The sequence below is a fragment of the Typopeltis vanoorti genome, chromosome 23 (assembly GCF_054136105.1).
Source record: "Typopeltis vanoorti isolate ZY-2024b chromosome 23, IOZ_Tvanoo_1.0, whole genome shotgun sequence".
NCBI classification, from domain to species: Eukaryota; Metazoa; Arthropoda; class Arachnida; order Uropygi; family Thelyphonidae; genus Typopeltis; species Typopeltis vanoorti.
Window position 1 is genome coordinate 38,319,125 of NC_143571.1, and position 27,171 is coordinate 38,346,295.

Consider the following 27,171-nt stretch of genomic DNA (forward strand, 5'->3'; position numbering starts at 1 on the left):
TGAGTAATTCATAAATAATAAAATTATATTTGTTTTTATTCTATACTGATTATTTCTCATTGGATGTGATTTATAAATTGCAAATTTTCTATCGAAATTAATTAAATATTTATATATATAAACATCATTTAGTTCATTTATTTTAGTTTAAACATTAGTTTAGTTCTCTTTCTAACATGTGAACATCCTTACCTGGTCTCTTTATTTCATTAACTTTTTTTGATGTTTCAGGAAAACCGCATAAAATCCTGAAATTTCAAGTGGAACAACCACTATCAGATCATGGTATCGATGTTATTTATCAAGTGACTGTTCCAAATCATCAGGAAATTATTAATTCTGAAAATACTCTCTTGGAAAGTTCTAATGATCAAAACAAAATGCATTTATTTAAAGAGAAGATGCCATCTCCAGCATTATATGCAGATAATAATATATCAAATATAGCAAAAATGAAAAAAAGGTCGCAAATTACCTTTGATGAAAACTGTTTACCACCATTATCTGATGCATTTTTTCAATGTGAGAGTGGAAAATCTTTAACATTTAATGATGTTCAGAGAGAATTATACAAATATGAAATGCCTGCAAAGATTCCAGGAATTAGACATCTAATTGGAATTGATAGCAGCACAGATGTCAAAGAAAAAATATTATCCCATATGTCGTGTAATCATATATCACATTTAAGTCCAAAAGATAATTTTAAATTAAGTTATAATAGTAATGCAGTTTATTTAAATAATGAAACATCATTTGAAAAAAATATCAAAGAAGAAGAAGAAAATCATCTTTCTATTAACAAAGTTGAAAATGTTTTCACTAGCAAAATTTCAGAACCAGCTGAAGAAGTTACTCAAATAGATAACAATATACAACAAAAAATGTGTGTACCATTATGGAGTGATTATTTTACAGAACCTAAAAATTCTATTATTCCTAATACAAGTGATCACATTGATCCAAAAATGCTTATTAAAGGGTTAAATGAATTTGATAAGATTGAAACAGAGGCCTCTAAAATAGCAGAAAGAGTTGGAAATGAGATGGAAGATTCTATAACTGATTTTACTCAGAGTAGTTGCAGTTTCCTACCTGATTTAAATCCTCCATCCATGATGAGTGATGTAGCAGCACTAAGTATGACAAGTAGTGGATTATCAGATATGATGTCACTGAGTAGCAAATTTGGTGATGATGACTATCTAAATGTTAAAAACTACAAAGATAAAAAAATTGTTTCAACTCACTACAAATCAGAAGCAGCCCAAGTTATACAACATACAGAATCTGAAATTTCTACAAATTACGGAAAGATACTATCAAATAATGAGGCAGAAAATTGTAGTATGAGGAATAGTGATACATATGAAGTATTAGACAACATTAAACCACCATCTGTAATGCAAGAAGTTTCCATGACAAATAGTTGTTGTAGTATAAGTAGTGTTAATTCAGACATATTGGGAAGCATATCACAGGCTAATGGCTCAAGTGCCCAGAACAGCACAGAATTATTTGAGAGACTTAATGCAGCGACTGCTATGGTGCAAGTATATTCTCGTGAACTGTCAAATATTATGACTGGTAGCATGAAAAGTAGCTATAATTCAGATTATTTAGATAATGTAAAACCACCATCTGGTTATCAAGATATTGCAGAAGTAACTGTTGAAGATGGTCAAGAAGGTGGATCAGACACTTTAGCTTCAGATGCTGATGTTGAAGAAGAACTTCCACATGATGATGAAGGTTCCATGCTCTCTACTGATACTGTTTATGGACAACTACATAGTTCTTTAAGTAAAGAGGATCAAAATGACAGTATGGAAAATCTGATTAGTAGTTTTGATACATTACAGGATAACCGGCAGTCATCACTAACAAAAAAGCAAGTAATTCAGGGCAGAGCTAGAATAGTGAAGCCAGTTATCCGGAGAATTGCAGAAACTCAAGTGCAAAAAAAATTAGCAAAAGTAATTACAGGAAATGGTGATAAAGAGTTGGTTTTAAACAAAGGTGATGCAGAAACTAAAATAAACAAATCACCTACAAAGAATGGTGATGGAATGCCTGCATCAAATGTAAGACCAACGAGAGCATCGACACTTCGAGCATCTCATAATCAGAAATCCCTTGATACAAGATCGACAATTCACTATAGTACAAAAATGGCAACTAAACAACATATAAGAAATATGAAGGGAAGAACCTACTGCATTTTGAGAAAAGGATTGCCGAAAAATGTGAATTCGTTTCATACAAGTTTAGTAAAAAATTCTACTCACGTTGCAGGTGCTAACAATAAAAATAGTGTTCTTTCAAAAGAGCATAACAAGCTGTTAATTAAACAAGGAACATTTACAAAGAAAACATGTGATATAGGGTCTTCATCAGACTCAAATTCTCCTATTAACTTAAGTAATGTACCATCAATGGTTCGATCACAAAAGAGTGAACCTGATCTTCATACATCTCCATGTGGCATGTTACGGAAGGTAACTTCAAAAAAATGTGAGCTCTCTCAGAGTGTTGACAGTACTATGAAAAAAATGCATTTATCTTCTCAAAGGAAAGAACTTTGTAAAACTGTTAAAAAATCAAATAGTTCTTGTATGTGTAGGCATGAGGTAAGTAGAAAGAAGGAACGCCCTGCTTCTCTTTCTGATACTTCTGTCAGCCTAGCAAAAGTAAATAATGTAGATATATCTAGTAAAGTAGCACTTGTAGAAAGTTCAACTCTTCCCAAGAAGAAAGAAGTTAACTCAAAAATTGCTTATTTATGGAAAAGAAACAAAATAACTTCATCCAATATGCAGTTTGCCACATGTACCAGTACCACCTCCAGGAAACTTTCTTCATCTAAAAGCTTCAGTGGTGAAGTAACAAAAACTTCAACAGAGACAACAAGGTGAACTCATTTTTCTTACAAGCAGTGATTAGTGTTATGTTATATTGAGTATATTCATTATCTTCAAGAAAAGAAAAAAAGGTGATAATTTTATGTTTTCTCATTTAATGTAAACATTGGATAATTGTCACCCACCCAAGTATATAATCAATTGAGTTCATTGAATACTAAATTAACAAAATCAATAAAAAAATATATTTTTAAAAAAATCACATCCACTTTACTAACATTTTTGTCCTTGATTCGGGTTTCTTGCTTGCACTAAGGTTTGATGTGTTGTTTTTCATGGAGCTTTGGTTAATGCCTCAGCAGCTACTGGCTGCCTCAGCTGTTAGACTATGTTCTGGACAGTAGTCAGATCTGATGTGACATGCCAGAAATGACTATATTTAGGATCCCCCTCTGTGATCTGCTCTGCTTTGGGATTTCCTTGCCACACACACTTTGTTGTATGCTTCCTTTACTGTTCTCTTAATTCCAGTGACCATTCTGGCCTCCTTAATTATTTATCTTGGAGGGTTGATTTCTGCATTGTGATTACTCAGTGAGCAAGGTTGTCTTCCTTAGGAATTTTGGTGTTTATGGGTTAAAGTTAATTCCCTCAGTTTATCTCTGACACTTTGGTAGAGCGACTCTGCATTTTCTGCACCTCTTTTTCATGCTCTGATTGCTGCTTCCACTTTCCTGAATCAAACAATTGCTCTAACTGAATGGCTGAATGTGACCTTCATTCCTTGTTCCACACAGAACTCCTTAATAAAAAAAATTCAAAAATACAAAATATATAGCAGAATTTTAAATAACAAACTAATAAAATATAATGAAAACTTTATCTTAGAAGTACAGAATGGATTTAGAAAAGGACAATCATGTATAGACCCAGCCTTTTGCAGAAAATTAATAATAGAGAAAAGAAGAGAATACAATTTAGAAACACGTATTACATTTATTGACTTTGAAAAAGCATTTGACAAAGTTAAAAGAAGCATTTTATTTAATATTAAAAGAAAGACAAATACCAAATAATATTCTAAAAGTTATAAGTATATATGAAAATAATCAAATACAAATTAGATTAAATCATGAGCTATCATATACGAGAGAGATAAACGAAGGAGTCCAACGGGGATGTCTCTTTTCAGCAACTCTTTTTAATACGTATCTAAATGAAATAATAATAAAATGGAATAAAAATTTCCATCAAGGTATTAAACTTTCTCCTACACTCTCCTTTTTGCTGATGGCCAAATAATTACAAATTCTGAAGATAACTACAGAAAGATATTTTAAATTTAAATGAGATAGCCAAAGATTATGGAATGATATATCACCGGAAAAATCAAAAATGATGGCCTTAAAGGACAAGATTCAGTAAGAACTAAAATAGTAATAGATAATAATATTTTAGAACAGGTGAATTCATTTAACTACCTAGGATGTATGATTACATATGAAAATGAAAAAGATATAAATCTAAAAATTGCAAAATATTTTAAAATAACAGGCGTAATTAATTCTATATTTAAACCTAACCTAGTACAAAAACAAACCATACTAAAAGTATGCAATACATTAGCCCTACCAGTCCTATTGTTTGGAAGTGAAATCTGGACAATAAAACAAAAAGACAAAGATTAATAACAGCTGAAATGAAGTTTATGAGAAAAACTATAAAGTATACTCTATTTGATCACAAAAGCAAAGAAGAAATGTTGAAAGAATTAAACCAGGAATCAGTAATAGAAAAAAATTAAAAAATATAAACATAAATGGATGGAACAGAAAGATTACCAAAACAAGCCTTAAACTACAAATCATTAGATAAAAGAAAACCAGGTTATCCTCTTAAGAGAATCAACGATGACTTCTGAGGCTGGAGCAGGCCACTCTAGGTCTAAATCCTTGACCAGTATGATGATCTCAAATGAGTCATCAGATATCAGATTTACATTTAGTCTGCAACATCTGTCAAATTGCCATCAGTGGGTTAAAATCAGACTGAGAGAGACCAGATGCAGAGGGTTTGCATCCTGCTAAGGTAGCAGTAGAGCTTTTTGGTGTCTCACTAGGCTGTTGAAATTCTCTCTCTCATGCACGCGCACACACACATTCATATGATGCCATCTAGATTTGCATTGATCTTTTCCTCTTGTGTGAATGACCAAGGAGAATCACTTCCCACTATATCATGAACAGCTCACCATTATGCCTTCTCTGTTCTTTCATCAAAAATATCCTCATTAAGTGGAATTCATTGCCTAAGAGTGTAGTGAGTTCAGAAACTGTGAATAGGTTCAAGGCACAGTTTGATTATCTTTTTTATTGCATGTGGACCTCCTATGATCCATGCGAATCTTTACAGTGAATCAGAAGACTCATTGTAAAGATTCACACGTTTCACGCAAAAACATCATCAAGCTATGCCTTAAACACATTTACAGTTTCTGCACTTTCACTCATTGCATTCCACTTACCACACTCTCACACCCTCCTTATACAGTTTCCAGGGAAACAATAAAGTTACCCTTGTCGCTATGAAAAATTTCATCCACATTAATCTAGTAACAACCTCTCACCAATTTGTGCATTTCGGTCATAACCCTTCTATTCACAGAGATCTGCAATGCATTCCCTCAATCTGTGTTTATATCTCACATTCCCTAGACCTAACACCGATTTTGTGAATCTTCTCTAGACCTTCTCTAAGATATTCTGATCAAGGCAAGGGAACCATAACCTGTTTGTTTCTGTATGTTAAGGTCCTTCTCATCATCATTGCCATAATCCATTGTGATGTTCTCACAATTTTCGTAATATGAGCCTTCCTGCCAGTTGTGCTCGGTATTTGCACTCCAGAACTAACACTCATCTTATATCGTCTATTTATGCTGTCATGCTTGTCAGGATCTACTTAGCAATATGGAATGTAGGGAAGTTTAAGGGAAAATATGTCATAAAATTCCACAGAAGGACCTGAAATGGGATCTTCCATTTCCCTTACTCAAGCAAATTATTTTATGGAATGTTTTCAATAATATATTCTCAACATTTTTTTTCTCCTAAGCCATTTATTTGATACAGATATCTTATTGATGTTTTTGCTTTATGGAACTCTTCCTTTTCTGAACTTCTTGAATTTTTTGTGAAAATTAATTCAGTAAACCCAAGAATTAAATTTACACTTGAAGCAGAAGATAAGAATTGTCTTCTCTTTCTGGATGTTTTTATTCCTAATGACAGTCTACAGTTCTCAGTATATATATCTATATACAGGAAACTAATTCACATTGGTAAATAAAGCTTCAGTTCACCGTGCACATAAGCTATGTTCTCCTGATTCTCTTTTAAATAATGAATTGTCATTTATTAGAACTACGATCATCTTTAATGGTTAAATAATTGATAAAATAGTTAATAATTATGGCCTTCATCCTAATCCTCCTTGAAAAGAAGTTTGTAGAATTTCAATTCCATATATTAAAGGACTGTCAGAAAAAATTAAAAGAATTCTTTGCCAAATGGACCTATAAGTTTCTTTTTGTCCAGTTCAAAAACTAAATTCTTTCCTAGCCTTTCTGAAAGACAAATATCCTCCTCTCTCTCTTTTCCTGGAATTTCCCTTGTTCATGTGGCCTTTGTTATTATGAGCAAATGGATCAGTCAGCTCAGATTTTTCTAGAATAACATTGAGAGTATATTTTACTTCAAAGTCTGATAAGTGATTTTGCTAGCCATTCCTTATCCACTTGGCATAGAATTCATTGGAACAAAACTAAAGTCCTACGCAAAAGTTATTTTCTTCTTGAAAGATTATATATAAAGAAAGTTGTGAAGCCCAAACCTCAACAAGAACACCATAACTTGAAGAAATTAAAAATCCTCTAATATTGTACAACAGGCTGACTGCAACTTCATCAGGATCACATTATTGTGAACTTATAATTGGTAACCTTAACAGAAGAAGTCAAGATCATAACTTTGCCATTAAACTAGACAGGTTCCAAAATTTTTTAAAATAATGTCTTCCATTGAATGTGGGATCTTACTTATTTATTTATCCTCTTCATCCCAATGGCACATAAGGCTAAGTTCCTTTCTTTCCACAACTTTTTGTCCAGAGCCAGTGTTCTTACTTCTAACCAGCTCCCCCATCCAGCTTCATTTCTTTCCTTCTCCATCATCCTCCCAGATGACTCTTTGACTCCTTGAGATCTTGGGTTAATAATAATAATCTTTTGCCATGTGAGCTTTGGTCTTCCTCTCCTATGCCTTCCTTCAGGGGTTCAAGTCACAGCCACCCACGGAATGTCATTGTGGTTCATCCTGAGTACATATCCCGTCCATCTCCATCTATGCAATTTGATTTCCTCCTGAATACTTTTTATGTTAGTTATTTTATATAGTTCTTTATTTGATATTTGGTTTGGCCAATAAATTTTTAAAATTTTTCTAAGACATTTGGTTTGGAAACTTTAACTTTTGTTCCTGCATTTTGCTTATTTTCCAAGTTTCTGCTCCATAGAGCAAAACAGATCTAACATTACTTAAAAAGATCCTCAATTTTGTTTTAATCTTGTATGCTGCAGATTTCCATATTGGCTATAAACTTCTGAAAGCATTGCATGCTTTAGTTATTCTCTGTTTAATATCTTCATCTGTGCCACCATTTTGGCTGACTGTTGCCCCAAGATGTCTGTCACATCTTTCACTTCTGTGTTGCCTAGTCTTATCTTTATTTATTTTTAAGCCTACTGAAGATACATTTTCTCTTAATCTGTCTGTTTTCTGTTGCAAATCAGTGAAACGAGAAGAAATCAGAACACTGTCATCTGCATTATCTAGGTTTTCAAGGCAAGTTATATTTTTCCATCTTAAGCCAGCTTTGATTTTTTTGGTTTTGGTCATAACCCAATCTATCACTATGTTGAAAAGTAGGCCAGACAGTACGCATCCTTGTCAAACTCCGGTTACAATGGGAAAGGCTTCTGTCTCAGAGTTCTGCACCAAAACTCAGGATCTGTTTTCATACATTTGATTGATAGCATTAATTATCTTATTTGGTATGCTATGCATGCTTAGAATTTTCCAGAGGATTTCTCTGTTAATGCAATCAAAGGCTTTGGCAAAGTCTATAAAATTCAAGTACAAGGGGACATCCAATTCTAAAGTTTGTTCTTTAATGTTTCTCAAAATGAAAATCTGTTGTATTGTTACAGCTCCAGTTCTGAAGTCTGCTTGTTTTTTCTCAGTATTACTTCGATTTCATTTTTCATTCTTTCCATTAATACTCTGCTAAATATCTCTCCTGGCACAGAATAGAAGGCTAATTCCTCTTCAGTTTTCATATTTTGTTATTGTTATTATTACGTGACATGGAGTCCAAATCATGGAGTCCAAAGACTCATCGATAGAGGGCACCTGCTCTATAGCTCTCTGTCTCCACCAACTACAACTAACCTCAATGGCATCTACCGCCCACCACCATCACCACTGGTATTTCCACAGACAATCACAAACATCAATGCCCACGGTGTGATTTGAACCCGCAGTCTTTTGGCTGGAGAGCAGATACGCTTACCACTCGACCAACTAGCCAGGCAGTCACGTCTTCTTTTTTTTGGTATTTTCATTATCACTGCTTCTTTCCACAAATCTGGTATTTTCTAAGTTTCCAGAATCAGATTTTATAATTTAGTTAACTCATTCACAGCAATGCCTTTATCTGCTTTTAGTAATTCAATGTATATGTTGTCATTTCCATGTTTTTCCAGACTTGTTTCTTTATTGCGTTTATTATTTCATTTGGGGTGATTTTTCAGTGCTTATGTTTAATTTATGTCATTCTTCCTGTTCTAACTGTTTTAGTTGTTTGTGTTAACTTTGTCATCATTTTCTGTTACAGTCAAAGTTTCACTAAAATACTATTTCCAGAAGTCTTTTACTTCCTGTTCCTTTGTTTACAACTTTCTGTTTTTATCCTTTATGCAAGTTCCCAATTTCTTTTTCTTTCCAGACAATTTTTGCGTTATTTCATATATGTATTAAGTTGCCCCGTCCATTGCCAGATTTTCTATACTAAACCTTTTATCTATTCTGGCTAATTTCTTTACTTTGTCAACAGAATTATATTTTTCTTTATATATTTAATAGTCTTTTGGACTTTTTACTGTTTTATAGTATTTTTATTCTTTTCCTTTCCTCAGTTAAATTCCAAGTTTTTTGTGTTATCCATTCTTTGTTTATTTTTCTGAGACTCTGAGACTTCATTTTTGCTGTTTTAACTTCCCAGCTGAGATACTTGCTGTCTGGTGTCTTGTGGAGTATTCTGTTCCCTTCATCACTTATGGTTTGTTCAGGATTCTTAGTTTCCATAATCATTTGGTTTTTATTGGAAACGGGGTTAACCCTTTGCCAAACCCTCCTCCTTTCTCAGCTGGGTTTGGGACTGGCTATGGCTGAGTTATGTGGGATCTTATTATTATTAGTAGTAAAATATTAAAAATATATACGACCCACCCATTTTAATAGTCAGTAACATTCGTTTGGGTGAAGCAAACATCCTGACCAAATCCAAACTTCCCAAAGCTGTATTCCACATAAAGAAATTACAGCCTCAAAAGAGCTGTACAGTAACAAGAACATTGGTATAACCAAAGCAGATAAAGGGAACACTGCTGTTGTAATAATTAACCAAATGGAATATGATAACAAAATGCATAATATTCTACATGGTAATTCTACATACAAAATCATAGATCATGATCCTTCTAATACACAAAAGAATTAAGTTGTTAAATTACTGAAGAAAGTTACATCTTGACCCAAAGAAACTGTTAACAAGCACAAGCCTTTTCATGTAAAACTACCAAATATATGGAGTACTACACATTCACAAACCTTTATTTATCCCCATGCCTAGTTGTTGGTATAAGCATTCCTACCAACAAATTTGATCACCAGTCATCTAAATCACTTCCCCCTCCCCACAAGCTCCTCCTTCTTTGTAAAAAATATTCTGTTAACTTTAAATGTGTGTTTAAAAAAAAAAAAAAAAACATATCCTAAAAAAAAAGTTTAGACAATGATTATCTTCGATATTACTTCACTATTTACTAAAGTACCATTAACTGAGATCCTTGATTTGATAAATTTGAATTATTAAAATTTACAGTACATGCTTGTTATTTCACATGAAAAGGAAAGATATACAAACAACTGGATGGGACAACTATGGGTTCATCATAAAAAATACATTTGCCACCATTGTTTTGGCAAGTTGGGGCTGGTAGACCGTGCTTTGGACACCCCTCCCCATCACAGGATTAGATTGAGAAAAAATTCAAAGTGCTGCATAGAAGTCATTTAAAGTCAGAGAAGCTGTTTTGAGAATCAGTAGCAGCCATAAAAACTTTCTCAAAATCTCAACAAATATAGCTATTATCAGTTTACCAAAAATCTGGGAGATGATCATTTTAAGATCAAATTAATACCTATAAACCTCTCTTCTTTATACAACAGATGGCACCAGTTAAGACTTCAGTGCTCTATGTTGTCTGTTACAGTTTTAAACTAATTCCATTAACTAATTATTGTTGTTTGCATATTGAGACAAACATTATGTTCTGAAGATGCTGGGTATGAAACCACATATCAACTAAGTGAATTAATATATTATTCATTTTCTTATAATTGTTTTATGTTGTGAATTAAACTACAAGAAAATCTTAAGATGAACTGTCAACACCTTGCACTCTACACTCTGTTCTTTATCCTTCTTGTCACTTTGGATAATCCATGAAAAAATCCATGCCAACTATGTCATGGATTTTTTCAAATATCTTTTATTTGCAGATGATGTCCATTGCCTGTTGTGAGATCCTTGATTACTGGAAGCCTGGAGTGGCTTGACAACATTTTATGCTTATGAATAGAGCTTATGGTGTAGAGAACTCTTGCCCCATCCAATGTGTTATAGATCCGCAACCTTTTATGAGTGGGATTGACTTTTAACAAATATAAGTATTAAAAAAAAACTGCTTTGATTCTGTGAGAAGTTTTCCTTTATATGCTGCAGCTTTAGTTTGCAACTGTGATAAATTTCCTTTGGCATTTTCACTGTTATCAATTGTAGCATCATCAGCAAACAATTGAATATTTCCTCTCAAACCTTGAGCTATATCATTGATACATAAATTAAATAACAGTGGTCTTAAAACAGAACCCTCTGGTACCCCCCCCCCCCCGTCATTTCTTTTTTTCAGGACACTGCACCTCCATACACAACTTTCTGGCCTCTGCCAATCAACCATCTCTCTAATCAAGCTATTAACTGTGTATTACCCATCCCCATCTTGCTCAGTTATAATGGTAGTGTATCATGTGGTACTTCTATCAAATGCTTTTGCAAAATCCAGATAAATCACTGTATAAGCATCTTCACTATCTAATACACTAGTCACAGACACCATATTATGTCACATGTTGGCTTCACCGCTACACCTGATATGCATATTAGCATATAGTTGGCCACCGTTGACCAGGTATAGTGGCGCTATTTTTCCTTTGTAATCTTTTAGAATTGTTTCTGTTGCCAGACTTTTGTTTTTTCAACAAGACTTACAGTTCATTCTTGAACTGTCACTCTTCCTTCCTGTTGTTTTCAGCACAACTCCTAACTCTGCTTCCCTACATAAATCAGTCTTCCACATTCACCCTTTCTTCTACTAGCAACATAACTGTATAATTCTCTAGGGGATTGCTTTACTGCTTTAGCTAGTCTCCTTTTGTATGCTAATTTCTCCTTCTTTAATACACTCATCACTGTCCTAGCCTGGCCCTTATCCTCCTCATGCTGCTGAGTGGTATCCTGATATTTTTATCTTCTCAATAACATTCTCTTTCTCAGAAGCTCCTGCATAATCCATCTATTGCACCCACACTTTATTTTTTTCTCCTAACTTAAGAATACAATCTGATATTGCCGTAAGTAACTGAATTCAGATTCATCTCCCAGCTACTGCTGATTTCTCTCCCTTTCAATTGATCAAGCCACACCATATCACCAGTATGTTTACTTAATTTATCATAGTCCTCTGCTCTGTCATTTCACATCATCTCTTTTGTTCCATTAAGCTTGTACCTTCCTGGCCACCAGTGTCAAAACTACATGATCAACCTCCCAACTGATAGTATTGTGATAGCCTTACTACTACTACCCTTAGATATTGGATGTGGCTATAATCATTCACTTTCATTTACATATTTACAATTTATCCTGTCATAATTTAACTGTTAGACTAAAACAAATATATTAATATATTTGTTTATATTTAATATCATTAAATATATTAATGATATTAACATCTGATACCAGGAGCATTGGATTGTAATACTCCAAAGAACTGAAATAAAATAAAAAATAAAATATTGAGATTAATTTTTAATATATGTATATGTGTGTGCATGTACTGGCAAATGGTTAACTGAATGAACCTATTTGTGTTTCTTGAACAGCTGGAGGTCCTTAGAGGGAAAAAAAAACATTAGAAAGGCTGTTTTCCAGAAAACATAAATAGTAAATGGAATGAAAGAGGAGAATGAGAAGTTGCTTTATAAATTTGAAGCTGAACTGTTTGTACAAACAAAAATACAAATAGCTCTGTTTGTCCCCAAGTGTTTGTATTGTTATATGCTTTGAATTAAAGAATGATGTGAAGAAATGATGTTCAGTTTAGTGGATCCCATAAAAATATCTATAGAAAAGGCATAGTGCAGAAATAAAACTGTCTAAACTATTTGAACTAGCATTTAACTTTGAGATCAGTAAAAGACGTTCACTCTGAAGTAGTACATTTCTGTCGATTTGGGGCTTTTACTGATTACAAATAAATAAATATAATTCACCTAATAATTTACAAATATACTTGTCATTCAATAAATTAAAACATCTATGACCATTTACCAGTTAAAATATTTGTTACTTACTGTTTAGGGCAAATTTTATAGTGATTATTTCAGAGGTTTTCTTCTTGTTCGTAAACTGGCTGAGAACGTTTGCTCTCTTCTTCAGAAATCTTATAACTACAAGCTTCTGCAGAAATATCTAAGCATATAACTTAGAAAAATAAAATATAAAGCCTTTGTGTATTTAAAACTCTGAACTGAAATTAGCCTGATAGCTAAGATTACACCTTTAAGCTAGTCTTTCATTGTTGCAGTTAATATTATGGCTGGAGTGGGCATTAACTCACTTCTTCATGAGTCATCATACTGTTTGTCTCTTCCTGCACAGAATTGTTTTGGAAGAACTTTGAAATGAGGACTTTCCTAAGTACATACACTTAATCAGGATTAATTAACATGACTATCAGTTCAGTACAGATAGCTAAATAAATTATTATTATTACTACTACTTGACACCTCCAGGAAGTCCAAAGACTTGTCGAGGGAGGGCACCTACTCTACAACTTTCCATTTCTACCACTCAAATCCATCAACTACAGCAAACCACATCATCAACATCTACTGCCCACTACCACCACCACCACTAGTATTTTCAGACAATCACAAACATCCATACTCACAGTGGGATTCAAACTCATAACCTTTTGGCTGGAGAGTAGATATGCTAACCGCTCATCCAACCAGGCCTGCACAGACAAGTAAAGTTTGCACATAAAGTGTCTTCACAACTAGGCTCTTTATATAAAGAGGCTTTGTTTTGGTATAACATAATACAGCACACTTTCTTTTACCTATGGAAAAGGTCACTACCAAGACTAGTTTCAACCTTTATTGAGGTCTCATCAGTGCAAGCTAGATCCAAGAAGATACTCAGTGAAGAAACCTTCCATATTGGAAGGTTTCTTCAGGTCGGAATAAGTGAGACATGGTTGGAAGAGGACGACATCCTGACAGCAATAGAGATGGATGGAAGGGTATAATGTGTTTCGTGAGGATAGACGGGGTAAAAAGGGAGGGGAGTGCTATTGATGATAGAGAAAGAGGAATGTCAATACAAAGTAGAGATGCAAGAGGGGAAATAGTGCCAGTGGTTTTGAGGCAGTATGGTGTGAGATAGAGGTGAATGGAATCAAATACTTGGTTGGAGGGTGCTCTGAGTCAAGATTAGCAGACATGTGTAAGAAGAGCTCCAGATTCAGATAAGTTATTCTTGAAATAATTAAGTTTATATGAGTGCTTGTTTGAGTAAGAGCTGTTCTAAAAGTTGTGTGCTACCATTATTATTAGTGTGGGGGATTTTGCTTTGCTTAAACTTAATTACAAATTCGTTGTTATTATTAGACTTTAGAGTGGTAACCGGCAGATTACACACGACAGCAGCTTTGTCATTCCATGACTTTAACTTAGACTTCAGTCGTTTCATTAAGTGTGAGGTGTGCTATATGTACTCTTTTGATTACATAAATGATTTGTGGATGTTTAGGGCAGTTGGAAGGAGGGTGTGTGCAAGGGGTGACCTGAACGAGGAATTGATGAATGCTAACATGAAATTGATGACAAAAAGGGTTAGTAACAAGAATGTCATGGGGAAAATGAGCACATTTGAAAGAGAAGGATGGTGTGAGAGAGAGAGGCGAAAAAATGTTAAAAAAATCAGTAAAAAAAGAAAACGAGTGATCTGAAAACCATAATGGATGTTAAAAAGGACGAAAGTGAGGTGAGAGTGGTGGAAGGGAATGAAATTGAGATAACAAATGAAACTGGAAATGGCGTAACGCAGGAATCGAAAGTGGAAAAAATCGAAAGCATGAATAATAACGAAAGTTGGATGCATGTTGAACCGAAAGTACAGAAACACAGAAGGATGAATGAGAGTGAAAGTGAGAAGAGGAGGGGTCGAGAGTTAGAAAATTAGAAAGCTTGAATAATAGAGAGAATGTGACGTGAGATTCAGAAGTTGAATTGGATTGGATGAGGCAGGAGATGAAATGGATGTGGAATGAAATTAAGAAAATTTGGGTAAAAACTATTAAAACAAATCTTGATATCATGAAAGAGTTAACGAAAGATGAGCGAGTGGTGTTGTATGGCGACTTTATTATTAAAGGTGTGCTGGATGATAGGATGCATAAGGTATATTTTCCAGGTGGTAAAATGAGTAGAGTGATTGAGGCATTGGTGATGAGGAGGGAGCAAGCAAAGGAGTTGATGATTTTAATAGGAACGAATGATTTGACAGAGGACAAAGAACACATCAGAATGGATATCAGGAGGCTGTTTAGAAGGATAAAAGAGAATAGTGCAGGAAGGGTAGTGAGCGTGTTGCCTAGGTATGAGTGTGGTGAGATGAGGTGAAGAGCAAGGATTATGAATGATATGCTGGCTGAAATGTGTGTGGACATGGAAGTACAGTTTGTTAATGTGTGGAATGAGTTTCAAGGATGAAGTGAACTGTATGGGAGCGATGGACTGCATTTGAGTGGTTATGGTGCGAGTCGCTTAGAAAGACTGCTACTGGAAGGTAGAGAAGTGAGTAGAGAGAATGAATCAGAATAAGCAGGAAGTGATGTGTAAGAGCAGGATAGATTGAAGAGGTGGTTATGAATGGGGAAGTGAGTGGTATGAGTATAGAAAATGAGAGAATGGGTGTGCAAGAGGAGCAGGCAAATGGGGAGGCTCATGTTGGACAGGGGTACACAGCGTGAGAAAGGTGGATGCTCTGAGAGGAGGTGAGAGCATGTGTAGACAGGAAAGAAATGGGATGGCCTGGGATCAAGAGGAAACAGTTGGAATTGAAAAGGGTTTTAAAATGAATAAGCAGAAAGGGAAATCACCCCAGTCAAGCATGGGGAGATCACATCGAGTGAGTGATATGAGTGGAACTAGCTGTAGATCCAGAAATGAGCTGTTGTGTTTGTATACAAATGCTAGAAGTATAAGAAACAAGGCAGATGAAATGGTTGCATTAATTGCGTCTGTTCACCCAAAGATTGTCGGAATTAGTGAGACATGGTTGGAAGAGGACGACATCCTGACAGGAATAGAGATGGAAGGGTATGTGTGTTTTGTGAGGGTAGAAGGGATAAAGAGGGAGGGGGGTGCTATTGATGATAGAGAAAGAGTTATGTTCATTCAAAGTTGATATGCAAGAGGGAAATAGTGCCAGTGGTTTTGAAGTAGTATGGTATGAGATAGAGGTGAATGGAATCAAATACTTGGTTGGATGTTGTTATAGACCAGGTAATGTGGATGGTGGCGATAATGAAATGTATAATCAAATTAGTCAAGCAAATAAGAAAAGGGTGATCATTATGAGCGATTTTAATTATGGCAACATAGACCGGAATGATGAGATAGCAACTGGAAGTAAAGAAAATGAATTTCTTGAGTTTTTGAGGGATAACTACCTCAGACAGTATGTAACAGAGGGGCACATGAGGATTGAGGGTCTTGGATTTGATCATCTCATCAGAGGATGTAATTATAAATGAGGTGTCAAATCATCCACCAATTGGTGATTACCTGGTGGCTGCCAGCAGTGTGATATAAAAGGGTATATGTGGAACTACAAGGGGGTGGGTGATTATGAAGAGCTCAGGAGACAGCTTGCAGGTGTAGCATGGAATGAGGAGTTAGCTGGAAAAGAAATCAATGCAGCTTGGGGAATTTTCAAAAACTATCTAGTAAATGCAATGTCTAAATGGATTCCAAGGGTGAGAAGGTTAAATAAGGTAGGTGTGAGATGGATGAATGAAGAGATTAAGCATGTGATACAGAGAAAAAGGGAATTGTGGAGGCAGCAATAAGAGAAGTGGAAATAACCAAGCAAGGAGGGTGACTTGGTTGGTGAGGGTAACTAAAGAGAGGTATGAACAGCAGTTGGCTAATGAAACCAAAAAGAATCCTAAGGAGTTCTTTTGATATGTAGCCAGCAAAAGAAAGAATGATTATGGAAGGATGACATTGATTGGAGAAAATGGTATAAAGATGGCTGTTGCAGAATGTGTGGTGGAGATACTTAATGAGCAGTTCATAAAGGTCTTTCAATCTTGTGAATGTGACTTCATGGAGAGATTGAGAGCAGTTGATGATGGGGAGAAGAGACTGACTGTGAGCAAGAGGTGTATGGGGAGTTGAGGAAACTAGATGTTAATAAGGCTGTGGGACTTGATAATATATCACCGCGTATTCTGAAGGAAAGTGCCAGAGAGTTGACACCTGCCTTGACATATTTTTTTAATACGAGTCTTGCATTTGGTCAAGTTCCTAAGGAGAGGAAGGAGGGCAAGATTATGCCACTTCATAAAGGAGGTGATCGAACTCAAGTATCAAACTATAGGCCTATGTGTGCATCAGGTGTTGTGGTAAGTTGTTGGAGAAGCTTGTGAGAACTATAATCCAGAGTTGGTTTGACAACAATGGTATTATCTTTGATGGAGAGCATGGATTTGCTAAAGGGAGGTCATGTTTTAGTAATCTACTTACTTATTACAATAAAGTGACTGCTTCCTTGGACAGAGGAGAAGGATACACAGTAATATACTTGGATTTCGTAAAGGCTTTTGATAGAGTACCTCATGATAAGTTGACAGTCAGACTAGAGCAAATGGGGTTGGATATTAGACTAGTGCATTGGATTGGAGACTGGCTATCTGATAGATATCAACAAGTTGTGTATGGGGGAGCGATATCCAGGAAAAGGAAAGTCACTAGTGGTGTACCTCAGGGGTCTGTTTTAGGGCAATTACTGTTTAACTTGTACATTAATGATATTGGTGAAGATTCGAATGGAGATATTCAGTTGTTTGCAGATGATGCAAAGTTGTGACGAACCATGAAGAGTAGTGAAGATGTTGCGGCCTTACAAGAAGACTTGAATAAATTGAGTGATTGGGCACGGAAATGGAGATGAGAGTTTAATGTTGCAAAATGTAAGGTTTTAAAATTTGGAAAACAAAGAAGGGATGCAGGATATATTGTTGGAGGTGGAGGAAATAAGAGATCTGGGGGTGATAGTGGATAAGGATCTGAAATTTATGGGACACAGCCAAAATTGTGAAGACAACACAAATTCTTCTGGGAATGATGCGGAGGACACTGACGTGTTGAAGTAGGGAGATTCTTGTTTGTTGTATAAGGCATTGATTAGGCCACACATGGACTATTGGGCTCAGATTCGGTCACCTTTCAGAAGGACGAAGAGATGTTGGAAAGGGCCCAAAGTCAACTGACTAAGGTAGTTTCTGACCTCTGGAATGTCGAGTATGAGGAAAGATTGAGAAGATGTAATTTGCAGAGTCTGATGGACAGGAAGAAGAGGGGAGATATGATAGAGACCTACAAGTTGGTAAGGGGTTGTTATAGGATTAATGCTGGGAAGTTCTACATAAAATAGTGGGAGGAACCAGAGATCATCCCTGGAAACTGAGAGGGTGTGAGTAGGGGAGTGAGAGGCAGGTTTTTTTTCATGCAGAGTTGTGAATGATCGGAATGCCATGCCTGAGAGCGTGGTGTCTGCAAGGAGTTTGAGTGTGTTTAAGACATGGTATGGTGAGCTGTGTGTGTGATAAAAGGACCTCCCAGGTTAATATTCGACTCCGTGAGGTCTTCGAGTAATAATAATAATAATATAATAGTAGTAAAATGAAGTATCACCATATTATTAAAATACTCTAGATCCAGAGTATTTTAATAATACAGCAATCCCTCGATTAGTGCGCCTAATGCGTTCTTTTAAACAGGCACATTAATCGAATACAATAACCTATGGGAAAGAGTATAATTCGTTTTATATAAAACGAATTATAATTAAAATTTTAATTTAAAAAAGAATTAAGGTATTTCTCATGGCCTAGTTAAAGAGAAACCATATAGCTGAAAGACAATAAAACATATTCAGAATATAAATGTTATTATTCTACTTCTTAACAAAGAATTGAGCTAATCTAGTTTGGCGGGCATTTTGTTTCTTTTATTCATATGACCGACAGTATGGCCCTATTGCCTCTTCTACTCTTCTGCAAATTTTACTGCTTCTCTCTTCATCAGGGTCAGCCTCTAAGCTCTGCTGCTTAAAAACTTCGATTCTACAAAAAATATTTTCAAATTGTTTCTGTGAAATCTATTTTGGCTGACTATCAGTGGTTAAATTTTCTTCATATTCTTCGGGATCTTCCCGCTGTGCATCTAAATTTAGCAGGTCAGAATCACTCAGTTCTTCAGAATGAGATTTAATTAACTCTTGGACGTTATCATTGAAGGAGAGAAAGAAATGAAGCACGTTTGAATTGGTCGCCAACATGCGAAATCACGTGCTTTATAGATAAAATTTCCCAACTGTTATATAAGTAAAATAGTTATCACTTTAAAAACTACAACAATCATAAAAGCGAAGTTAATTTTCCGACGTGTAATAATAAACAACTCATCCCAGAAGATGGATTGATTACCCTATTATCGGAATGGATTCTCCTTTTTGTGGCATGCACAGAAGTGTCGAAGGGTCTCGAATCTGTGGGCATACTATAGCAGAGACGATATAAATTTTGGCGGTAAAAATTTGGAACATAGTGTACATGGAAGTAGTGTAGTATGCCATTAAAAATAACTTTGTAAAATATTTTAAATCGGTAACTAAGTTAATTCATTCTGGTGAGTTATTTTTTAAAATAGTTAGCCATAAAAATGCATAGATAGAAAATTTTTAAAATCTGTAACATTTATTTTTAAGATGTATATAAGCACACTAATCAAATTTTAGAGGCGCAATAATCAAGGGATTACTGTATCACCATATTATTAAAACTATGGATCTAGATCCTACTGATGAGACCTGAGTAAATGTCAAAACCAGATAGTGACATAGCAAAATACACATAAAAGAAGTGCTGTGCATTATGGAATGCCAAGATAATTGATATGAAGTCAACAGCTTCAACATACAAGTAACCTAGTTTTGAAGATACTCCACTTGCAAACTTTTGTTTGCTTACACTTGTGTAAAAACAAGAATACGATTTCTTGTGAAGTATAATTTTGCTGATGACACTAGTTCACTGCACTCTTTTTTTCAACTTCTTCAATCCAAAATCTGATTCTTCAGTGGGATGCTAATTTCATTGCTATTAAAACTCAATGTTCTTTTCTTTTCTTTTTTTTTTTTTTTATCTCTCTCTCTCTCTTCAATATCCAAAAAAAAAAATTAGGTTTCCTCTTTTGCTCAAGGCATTACTTTATCTTGGAATAGGTAACTCTGTACAAATCACAAATCTTTCCAACCATTGAATACTGTTCTCACATTTGGGGTGGGACCCCTAAGAGCTTCCTAAAAATACTTGATTAATGATCTGTCAATTAACAGGTTTACTCTATTTTGAATTTCTTGCTGATGTACAACTACTATTCAACAATCCTTTGCTTTTACTCACAGCAAAGCGATCTTTGTTCTTCATTAATTTCTTGCACAGCTTTTTCTGGAAAATCACATAGACATACAATCTACAGGTCTTCAAATTCAAGTTTAACAGTTTCTTCATTCTCCTCAACTTTCTACCCATCCATAGTACTAATGTACAATTGGTTGAACACCCTCTGATGTATGATATTACAATAAAATGATACACACACACGGTAGATTTCACTTAATTGTTCCACTGGTTAATCGTGGTAGCCATATTTAGACATGTCCAAAAGAATAAAAATATAACAAGAATCTGCTTCCTTTATATGCCATGGGCTGGCCAGCAACCTCCACCACGTGGAGTGTTAGAAAAATTACATAATCTTGATTCAAAAAGTTAGTGCTGGTGACACCTGCAGTACTGATTAAATAGGGCTATTGTGCCACATCGAATAGTTCCCAGTTTTATGAAACACACTACACTGTATGGATCATGTAACAGTGTTATGTTGTTCAAATATTATTGTTATTATTATTATTTCGGGCAACTCCAAGGGGTCGACAGACTCATCGAGGGAGGCCCTAACATCATGTGAAGAACAACTATTTGACATTCACACAGTATCTATCATACCTCTCCTTGAACTCATTCACGGTCATAGCACCCACAACAGACTCTGGTAACTTATTCCACTCATTCACCACTCTCCAAGTAAAAAGCCTAGCTCTAACACCCCTGCTAACCACATTCTTGCCCAGCTTCCATGTATGGCCCCTAGTCCTCCCACCACCAATCCTATTCTCAAAAATATCTTCTGGATTAATCTTATAGAAACCCGTCAGTAATTTGAATGTCTCAATCATATCACTCCTTTTCCACCTATCAACCAATTTTTGCAACCCACAAATCTTCAACCTGTTCTCGTAAGATTCATTCCATTTTATCAAGGCTCGATATAGAGGAACAATAACTTGTTTGTCTCTGCTTGTTCAAGTATTTTTCAGCAACCAAGTGATTTGATGAGCTGATTTAGCCACTTTTGCAATGTGCCCCCTAAACTTCAACTCCCTATCCACCAACACTCCCAAATCCCTGGCCTCATCAATCTCCTGGAGTATGGTTCCACCAATGTGATATACTGCTGCTAATCTTTTCATTCCAAAATGCATAGCCTTACACTTTGCCACATTAAATTGACATCCATTTTCCCTAGCCCAGTCCTCCAAACTATCCAAATCATCCTGCAAAATTTTGACATCTTGTACACTCACAATTGCTCTACCCAAACTTTGCATCATCAGCAAACATGAACACTTCCTCTCAGATCCTTTCCTATATCGTTAATGAACAAATTGAAAAGTAGTGGTCCTAGAACAGAACTCTGCAGCACACCACTAGTCACAAGCCGTCTTTTGGACTCCACTCCTGAATAAACCACTCTCTGGTATCCTCTCCATCTGCCACCCACCTATCCATCTCACCAACCCTATATCCATCCCCATCTGCTCCAGTTTACTGATTAGAGTTCCTTGTGGTATCCTGTCAAAGGCCTTGGCAAGGTCCAGTAGAATCACTGTAAACCCATTACCCTTATCCAGTTCAGCCGTCACTGTGTTATAAAATGTGAGCAAGTTACTGAGGCATGATCTACCCTTCACAAAACCATGCTGTCCCCCATACAGTATCCCATTTCATCTATCCAGTCCTATATTTTTCTCTTGACTAGTTTCTCCAAGACCTTGACAACGATTCCTGATATGCTAATCAGTCGGTAATTTACAACAGCAGTCTTGGAACCTCCTTTATGCTGTGGAACTATTTTCCCCTCTTTCCACCTACTCGGGACTAACCCAGACACGAGACTCAAATTAAACAAAATGGTCAAGGGTACTGACAATTCTTTAGCTGCTTCTCGTACGACACGAGCTAGTATACCATCCAATCCCACAGATGTATTTACATTGAGGTTCTGTAATAGACTACTCACCTCCACTTCATTCACCACAATTCCCCTATAATCTATTGCTCCATTCATTTCTGCAATGTCACCACCTGGATGATATATTCTTGCAAAGTGCTCGCTCAGTAATTCAACTATATCAACTGATTCGGTTACCTCCCTACCATCGGCATTCTTTAAAATCATTCTGCCATATACATTTTTTCTTTTACTTGCAACATATCAAAAAAACTGTTTAGGATTCTCTTTAGCCTGCATGGCCAATGTTCTTTTGTAATCCTTTTTCGGTTTTCTTACCACACTCGTTACACTTCTGGCCTGTGCTTTATGTCGTTCATGTGCCTGCCAGTCATCTTTCTCCTTAAATTCCCTCCATAGCTGTTTCTTTTTTTGCAGCTCAAGCTTAATGGTGTTATTCATCTATTTAACCCCTGCCTGATTTATTATTTGGACTCTAGGTATACAGTCAGCCATTGCTTCATGCAAATACTTCTTAATCGCCTCCCATGCACTATCAACTTCTAGCCCTTGTACATGCCATGTCACTGAACCAATCAATCTCCTAAGCTTGTCATACTTACCAGAACGATAATTCCACATGTACCCTGTCTTAATTGTAAATTCCACACCTTTAGCCACCTCCCAAGTGAAGACCCTATGATCACACTCACCAATTGGTGGTAACGTGGTAGTAACATATTCGTTACAGCCAAATTCTCAGATGCAATTACTAGGTCAAGCACTCTCTGACCCCTAGTATTTTCCATTACATGCTGTCGCAGATAGTTATCCCTTAATAACCGCATAAAATCCAATTCCTTCCTTGCATGTGTCCTCTCCTCCTTCCAGTCAATGTTACCATAGTTGAAATCTCCCATAATAATTACCCTCCTTCCACTCATTTCTTCTATTTGCTTATGCATACTATCTCCACCATCTATTCCATCACCTGGTCTAATTTTTTAATTTCTATTCCTAATATTCCATTAATAACTCTAATTTCCCTGATTCTGCACATTCACTTCCACTACATTCGACAACACCTTTTCAAGTCTCTGTACACCAAATCCATTCAAATGTAAACCATCCATTTTATATAAATCCTTTTGCCTATCGAACTCATTCCACACATCCACAAATTTCACACCACTCATCAAACATAATTCACGCATAAAGTCATTAGCAATTATGGTCCTCCTTCTATATACTCTTCACTGTCATACTGCGACAACAGACTCACCATCTTAACTCTCTCACTCTTATATTTTGCTACCTCAAGCAGTTCCTTCACATCCTCACTCATAGCCTTTTTGTTTCCTTTCAGATCATTTGTACTTGCTATCACTATCAATTCTTTCATCCACTGCTTTTGCATTCTAATTGACTCGCTTACATTCTTAACGTTCACACAGGGTTGTACGATTTTGTTAAACTCAACTAACACATCTCTTACTAAGGCATCTCCATACAACACACGCTATTTCATTTTGTTTACACTCATTATCATACCCTTATTTTTTCTATAATACTTTTGCCGATTATTAGTCGGTACACTTGGTAACATTTTTGCCAACACTCCAGCTGCTGATTTGCCCTATGTCGCTCTGCGTAATAGAGCGATCTCATTCATTGCATCAGTGTCATCATTTTTATCCTCTGATGATTCATTCAATCGTTCTGTATGTTTACCTTCATTATCACTTTCAACGCCACTCTCACAAATATCAGGTACTACCTTGCAAATATCACCATTCATACCTCGAATATCACTGTTATCTAGATTCTCACTTTCAACCACGATATCACTCACACGACCTGAAGCACTCTTTATGCTCAGTTAAGTAAGTTTGAGTGCGGTTAGTAGTTGGAAGGGGACCAATCATTCGATGCTGTTGGCACACTCTCCCTCAATGAGTCTTTGCACTCCCTGGAAGTGTCAAATAATAATAATAATAAATTCTCACATTCTTTACACTTTTTGCACACATTCACTCCACCATATTTACTGATGTAAATATGTCAGGAACTAGTAAACTAAAGCTAGTTATTGGGAAAAAAAAAAGCTAGACCTTGATGTTTTAAAGAGATTAGATGGAGAGATGCTTGGATAATATCTGAATTTTTTAAGAATTCGCATGAGTTGGGACATGGAATTTCAATGGAAATCAAGAAAATCTTTCTAATTCTTTACAATTGCTGAGGTAAATTAAAGATACCAAGAAATTATATACTTGGCAAATAAAGTTTGCACCTGAAATATAATCAGGACAGGGCAGCTCGCATATAGAAGCTGATGACTTCATATCACTTGTGTTAGTATCCCATAATGCAAAAACACATATCCTCATGGACATGTATAATGCTGTGCATTATGGGAAAAGTCACTACTCAGACCAATTTCGACCTTTATTGAGGTCTTGTCAGCCAGACCCAGAGGTGATACTAAGCAGAAATGCAGAACGTTACTGTCTATTAAGGGTGAGGCATAATGCTTTTAGAATCCCTGCTATCTGATAAGGTTACTGTGTAGGGAAAAATTTATGAGCTACGTGCTCTGCCCGAGTTGGGCAAGTTATATAGATCCTTAAAGGGAACTAGGATGGCCTTAGGTGTTCTATATTTGCATAAATCCAATTCATCATAATTTGCTGCTTGTTGAACTAATTCATTTGGGTGTGAGGACGATTTTGAGAAGTACTTTACTACTAGAGATTGCAGGAAAGATTAGATGTAAGGGATATTTGTGTCTCGATGAAGTTGAACATTTCTAATGTACCATGGTGCATTTAAAATCATGCATAAGCATTTGTTTTGCAGTCTCTGCAGTTTAAGGATATTTGAATTTGAAGTATGGCTCCAGGTGGGGGACGCCTAAGTGGTAATGGGACGAATCATCAACTGGTAGTAGAGGAGCAATTTGATTTTAATATCTAGTTTGCTGTTCCTATTGATAAGAGGATAGAGCTGAGCGATGACTTTTGATACCTTTGCACATGAGGATTTTGTATGCGGGCTGAAGGTTAGTTTTCTATCCAGGTACACCAAGATATTTGGCTTCAGTTTTCCAGGGAATTTTGATGTTAAATAGGAAGATGTCTTCTTTAAGAGATATTGAACTTTTAGTGAACAGCAGAGCACTGCTTTTTTTTGAGGGTTTGCTTGCAATCTCCAAATGGAGAACCAATGCTCCAATTTCAGTAGGTTATCTTGTAGTTTCTTGGTGACACGATGCAGTTTAAGAGATCCAGTCAGTATTTCTGTATCGTCATCATAGAGGGCAATGATAGATGACATCGGATTATGCGGGATGTCTGCCATGTAAATCGAGAAAAGTATCAGCACAGGAGGGATCCTTGAGGCACTCCAGCCAAGATCCATCGCTGGGTAGATAATATCCCATTTAGTTTAACTTGCATGCGTCTTCCAGAAAGAAAGGACTTTATGAGGTGGATCCAATGGCATGCCGGCTAAAATCAGCTTGTATAGGAGTCAAAAGTGCTATAGTTTGTTGAAAGCCTTTTCTAAGTCAAGAAAAACTGTTCAGGTGTATTGGTGCCAGTTGAAGCTGGTGGTAATGTATTCAATTAGTATATGGATTTGTTGAGTAGTGCTGTGGAGTTTATGAAAACCAAACTGTTCTGTAGGAAAGATATTTAATTTGTTTACAGAAACTTGAATTTTGGAAAGGATGACTTTTTCGGCAATTTTGCCCAAATTGGAAATCAGACTGATGGGACGATAACTTTGTGGCAGCTGTGGGTCCTTACCAGGCTTATAAATAGGAACCACATCTGCCAACTTCCAAGCATAGGGAAAGTATTTAAATCTGAGCATGGCATTTATTATTGTTGTAAGATGAATGATGGCCTTTCGGGGCAGCAGTTTAATAACTTTATTAGGAATGTGGTCAGGTCCAGGAGCTTTTTTTATTCTTTAAGTTCTGTATGATGTCATGGATTTTGGCTGGAGAAGTAGGTGTGAGTTGGCTGGTACAGGTATCACACCGTTTTAGCATGTATCTGACTTGGCAGTGGATTTTATAAATATGATTGGAGTTCAGATTATCATATGAAGGACTGCACTGCTTTTCTAAATTTTTAACTATAGTTTCGGCTTTTTCAACATCTGAGTGAACAATGCCTATATTCGATTTGAGAGGGGGAAGAGTTTTATTTTTGTTTTTGATATTTCTTAATAGTTTCCAAGCAGTTTGATCACCAGGTGAAATGGAAGCTAATTTATCTTCCCATAGTTTGCTTCTGTGGGCTTTTAGTGCATCTCTCTTTCTCACTTCAATTTGTTGAGTAACTTTTTATCTTGGGGAGTCCTTGTATTAAGGTATCGCTTTCTTGCCTTATTTTTTCCCTGATTAAGTTCATAATATCTTCTGGTAGTCGTTTAGGCTTAGAAGCAGGTGTATTTGATGTGACAGATGATAAGGCTGCATTGATTTGTTCAGCAAGTTTATTGACTGCAGATTTGATTTCTTCCTTGGAGTTAATGTGAGGAACAGGGCCGATGTAGTCTGGAAGCAAATTGGATAATTTTTCTCAAGGTCTGAGGCAGGGGAGAATAGTCCCTTCTAATTGCCTAATTGGAGCAGAATAGGGTTGTGGTCAGAGGTTAATTCGTCTAGTGAATCCAGGTTGTACTGCAATTTGACATTTTGGAGGACAACTATATCTAGGACGTCAGAGGAGCCAATTGGACTGAGATGAGTTGGCTGAAGGACTAGCCACAGATATACAATTGGAACTTGAGTAGTTAAAGAGTATGTGGCCATTTTTTTTGGTAGATTTACTGCTCCAGGCAAGAAGTTTTGCATTGAAGTCTCCAGTGATGAGGACCGGTCCTTTTACTCCAAGGATGGCATCCAGATCTGAGGTCAACAATGTTTTTGATGGAGGATTGTAAGCAGCAAACATTGTTAGGTTTCC

The 27,171-nt window shown here is 36.0% G+C and overlaps 1 protein-coding gene across 1 annotated transcript in view; it reads left to right on the forward strand.

Moving 5' to 3' along the window:
- Positions 1–27,171, forward strand: part of LOC150093786 (uncharacterized) — a 374,903-nt gene that overhangs the window by 341,962 nt on the left and 5,770 nt on the right. Inside the window, exon 12 of the mRNA XM_090412515.1 lies at positions 232–2,911. Within this exon, the coding sequence (XP_090268641.1) occupies positions 232–2,911 (2,680 nt within the window). The remainder of the gene's footprint in view (positions 1–231; positions 2,912–27,171) is intronic.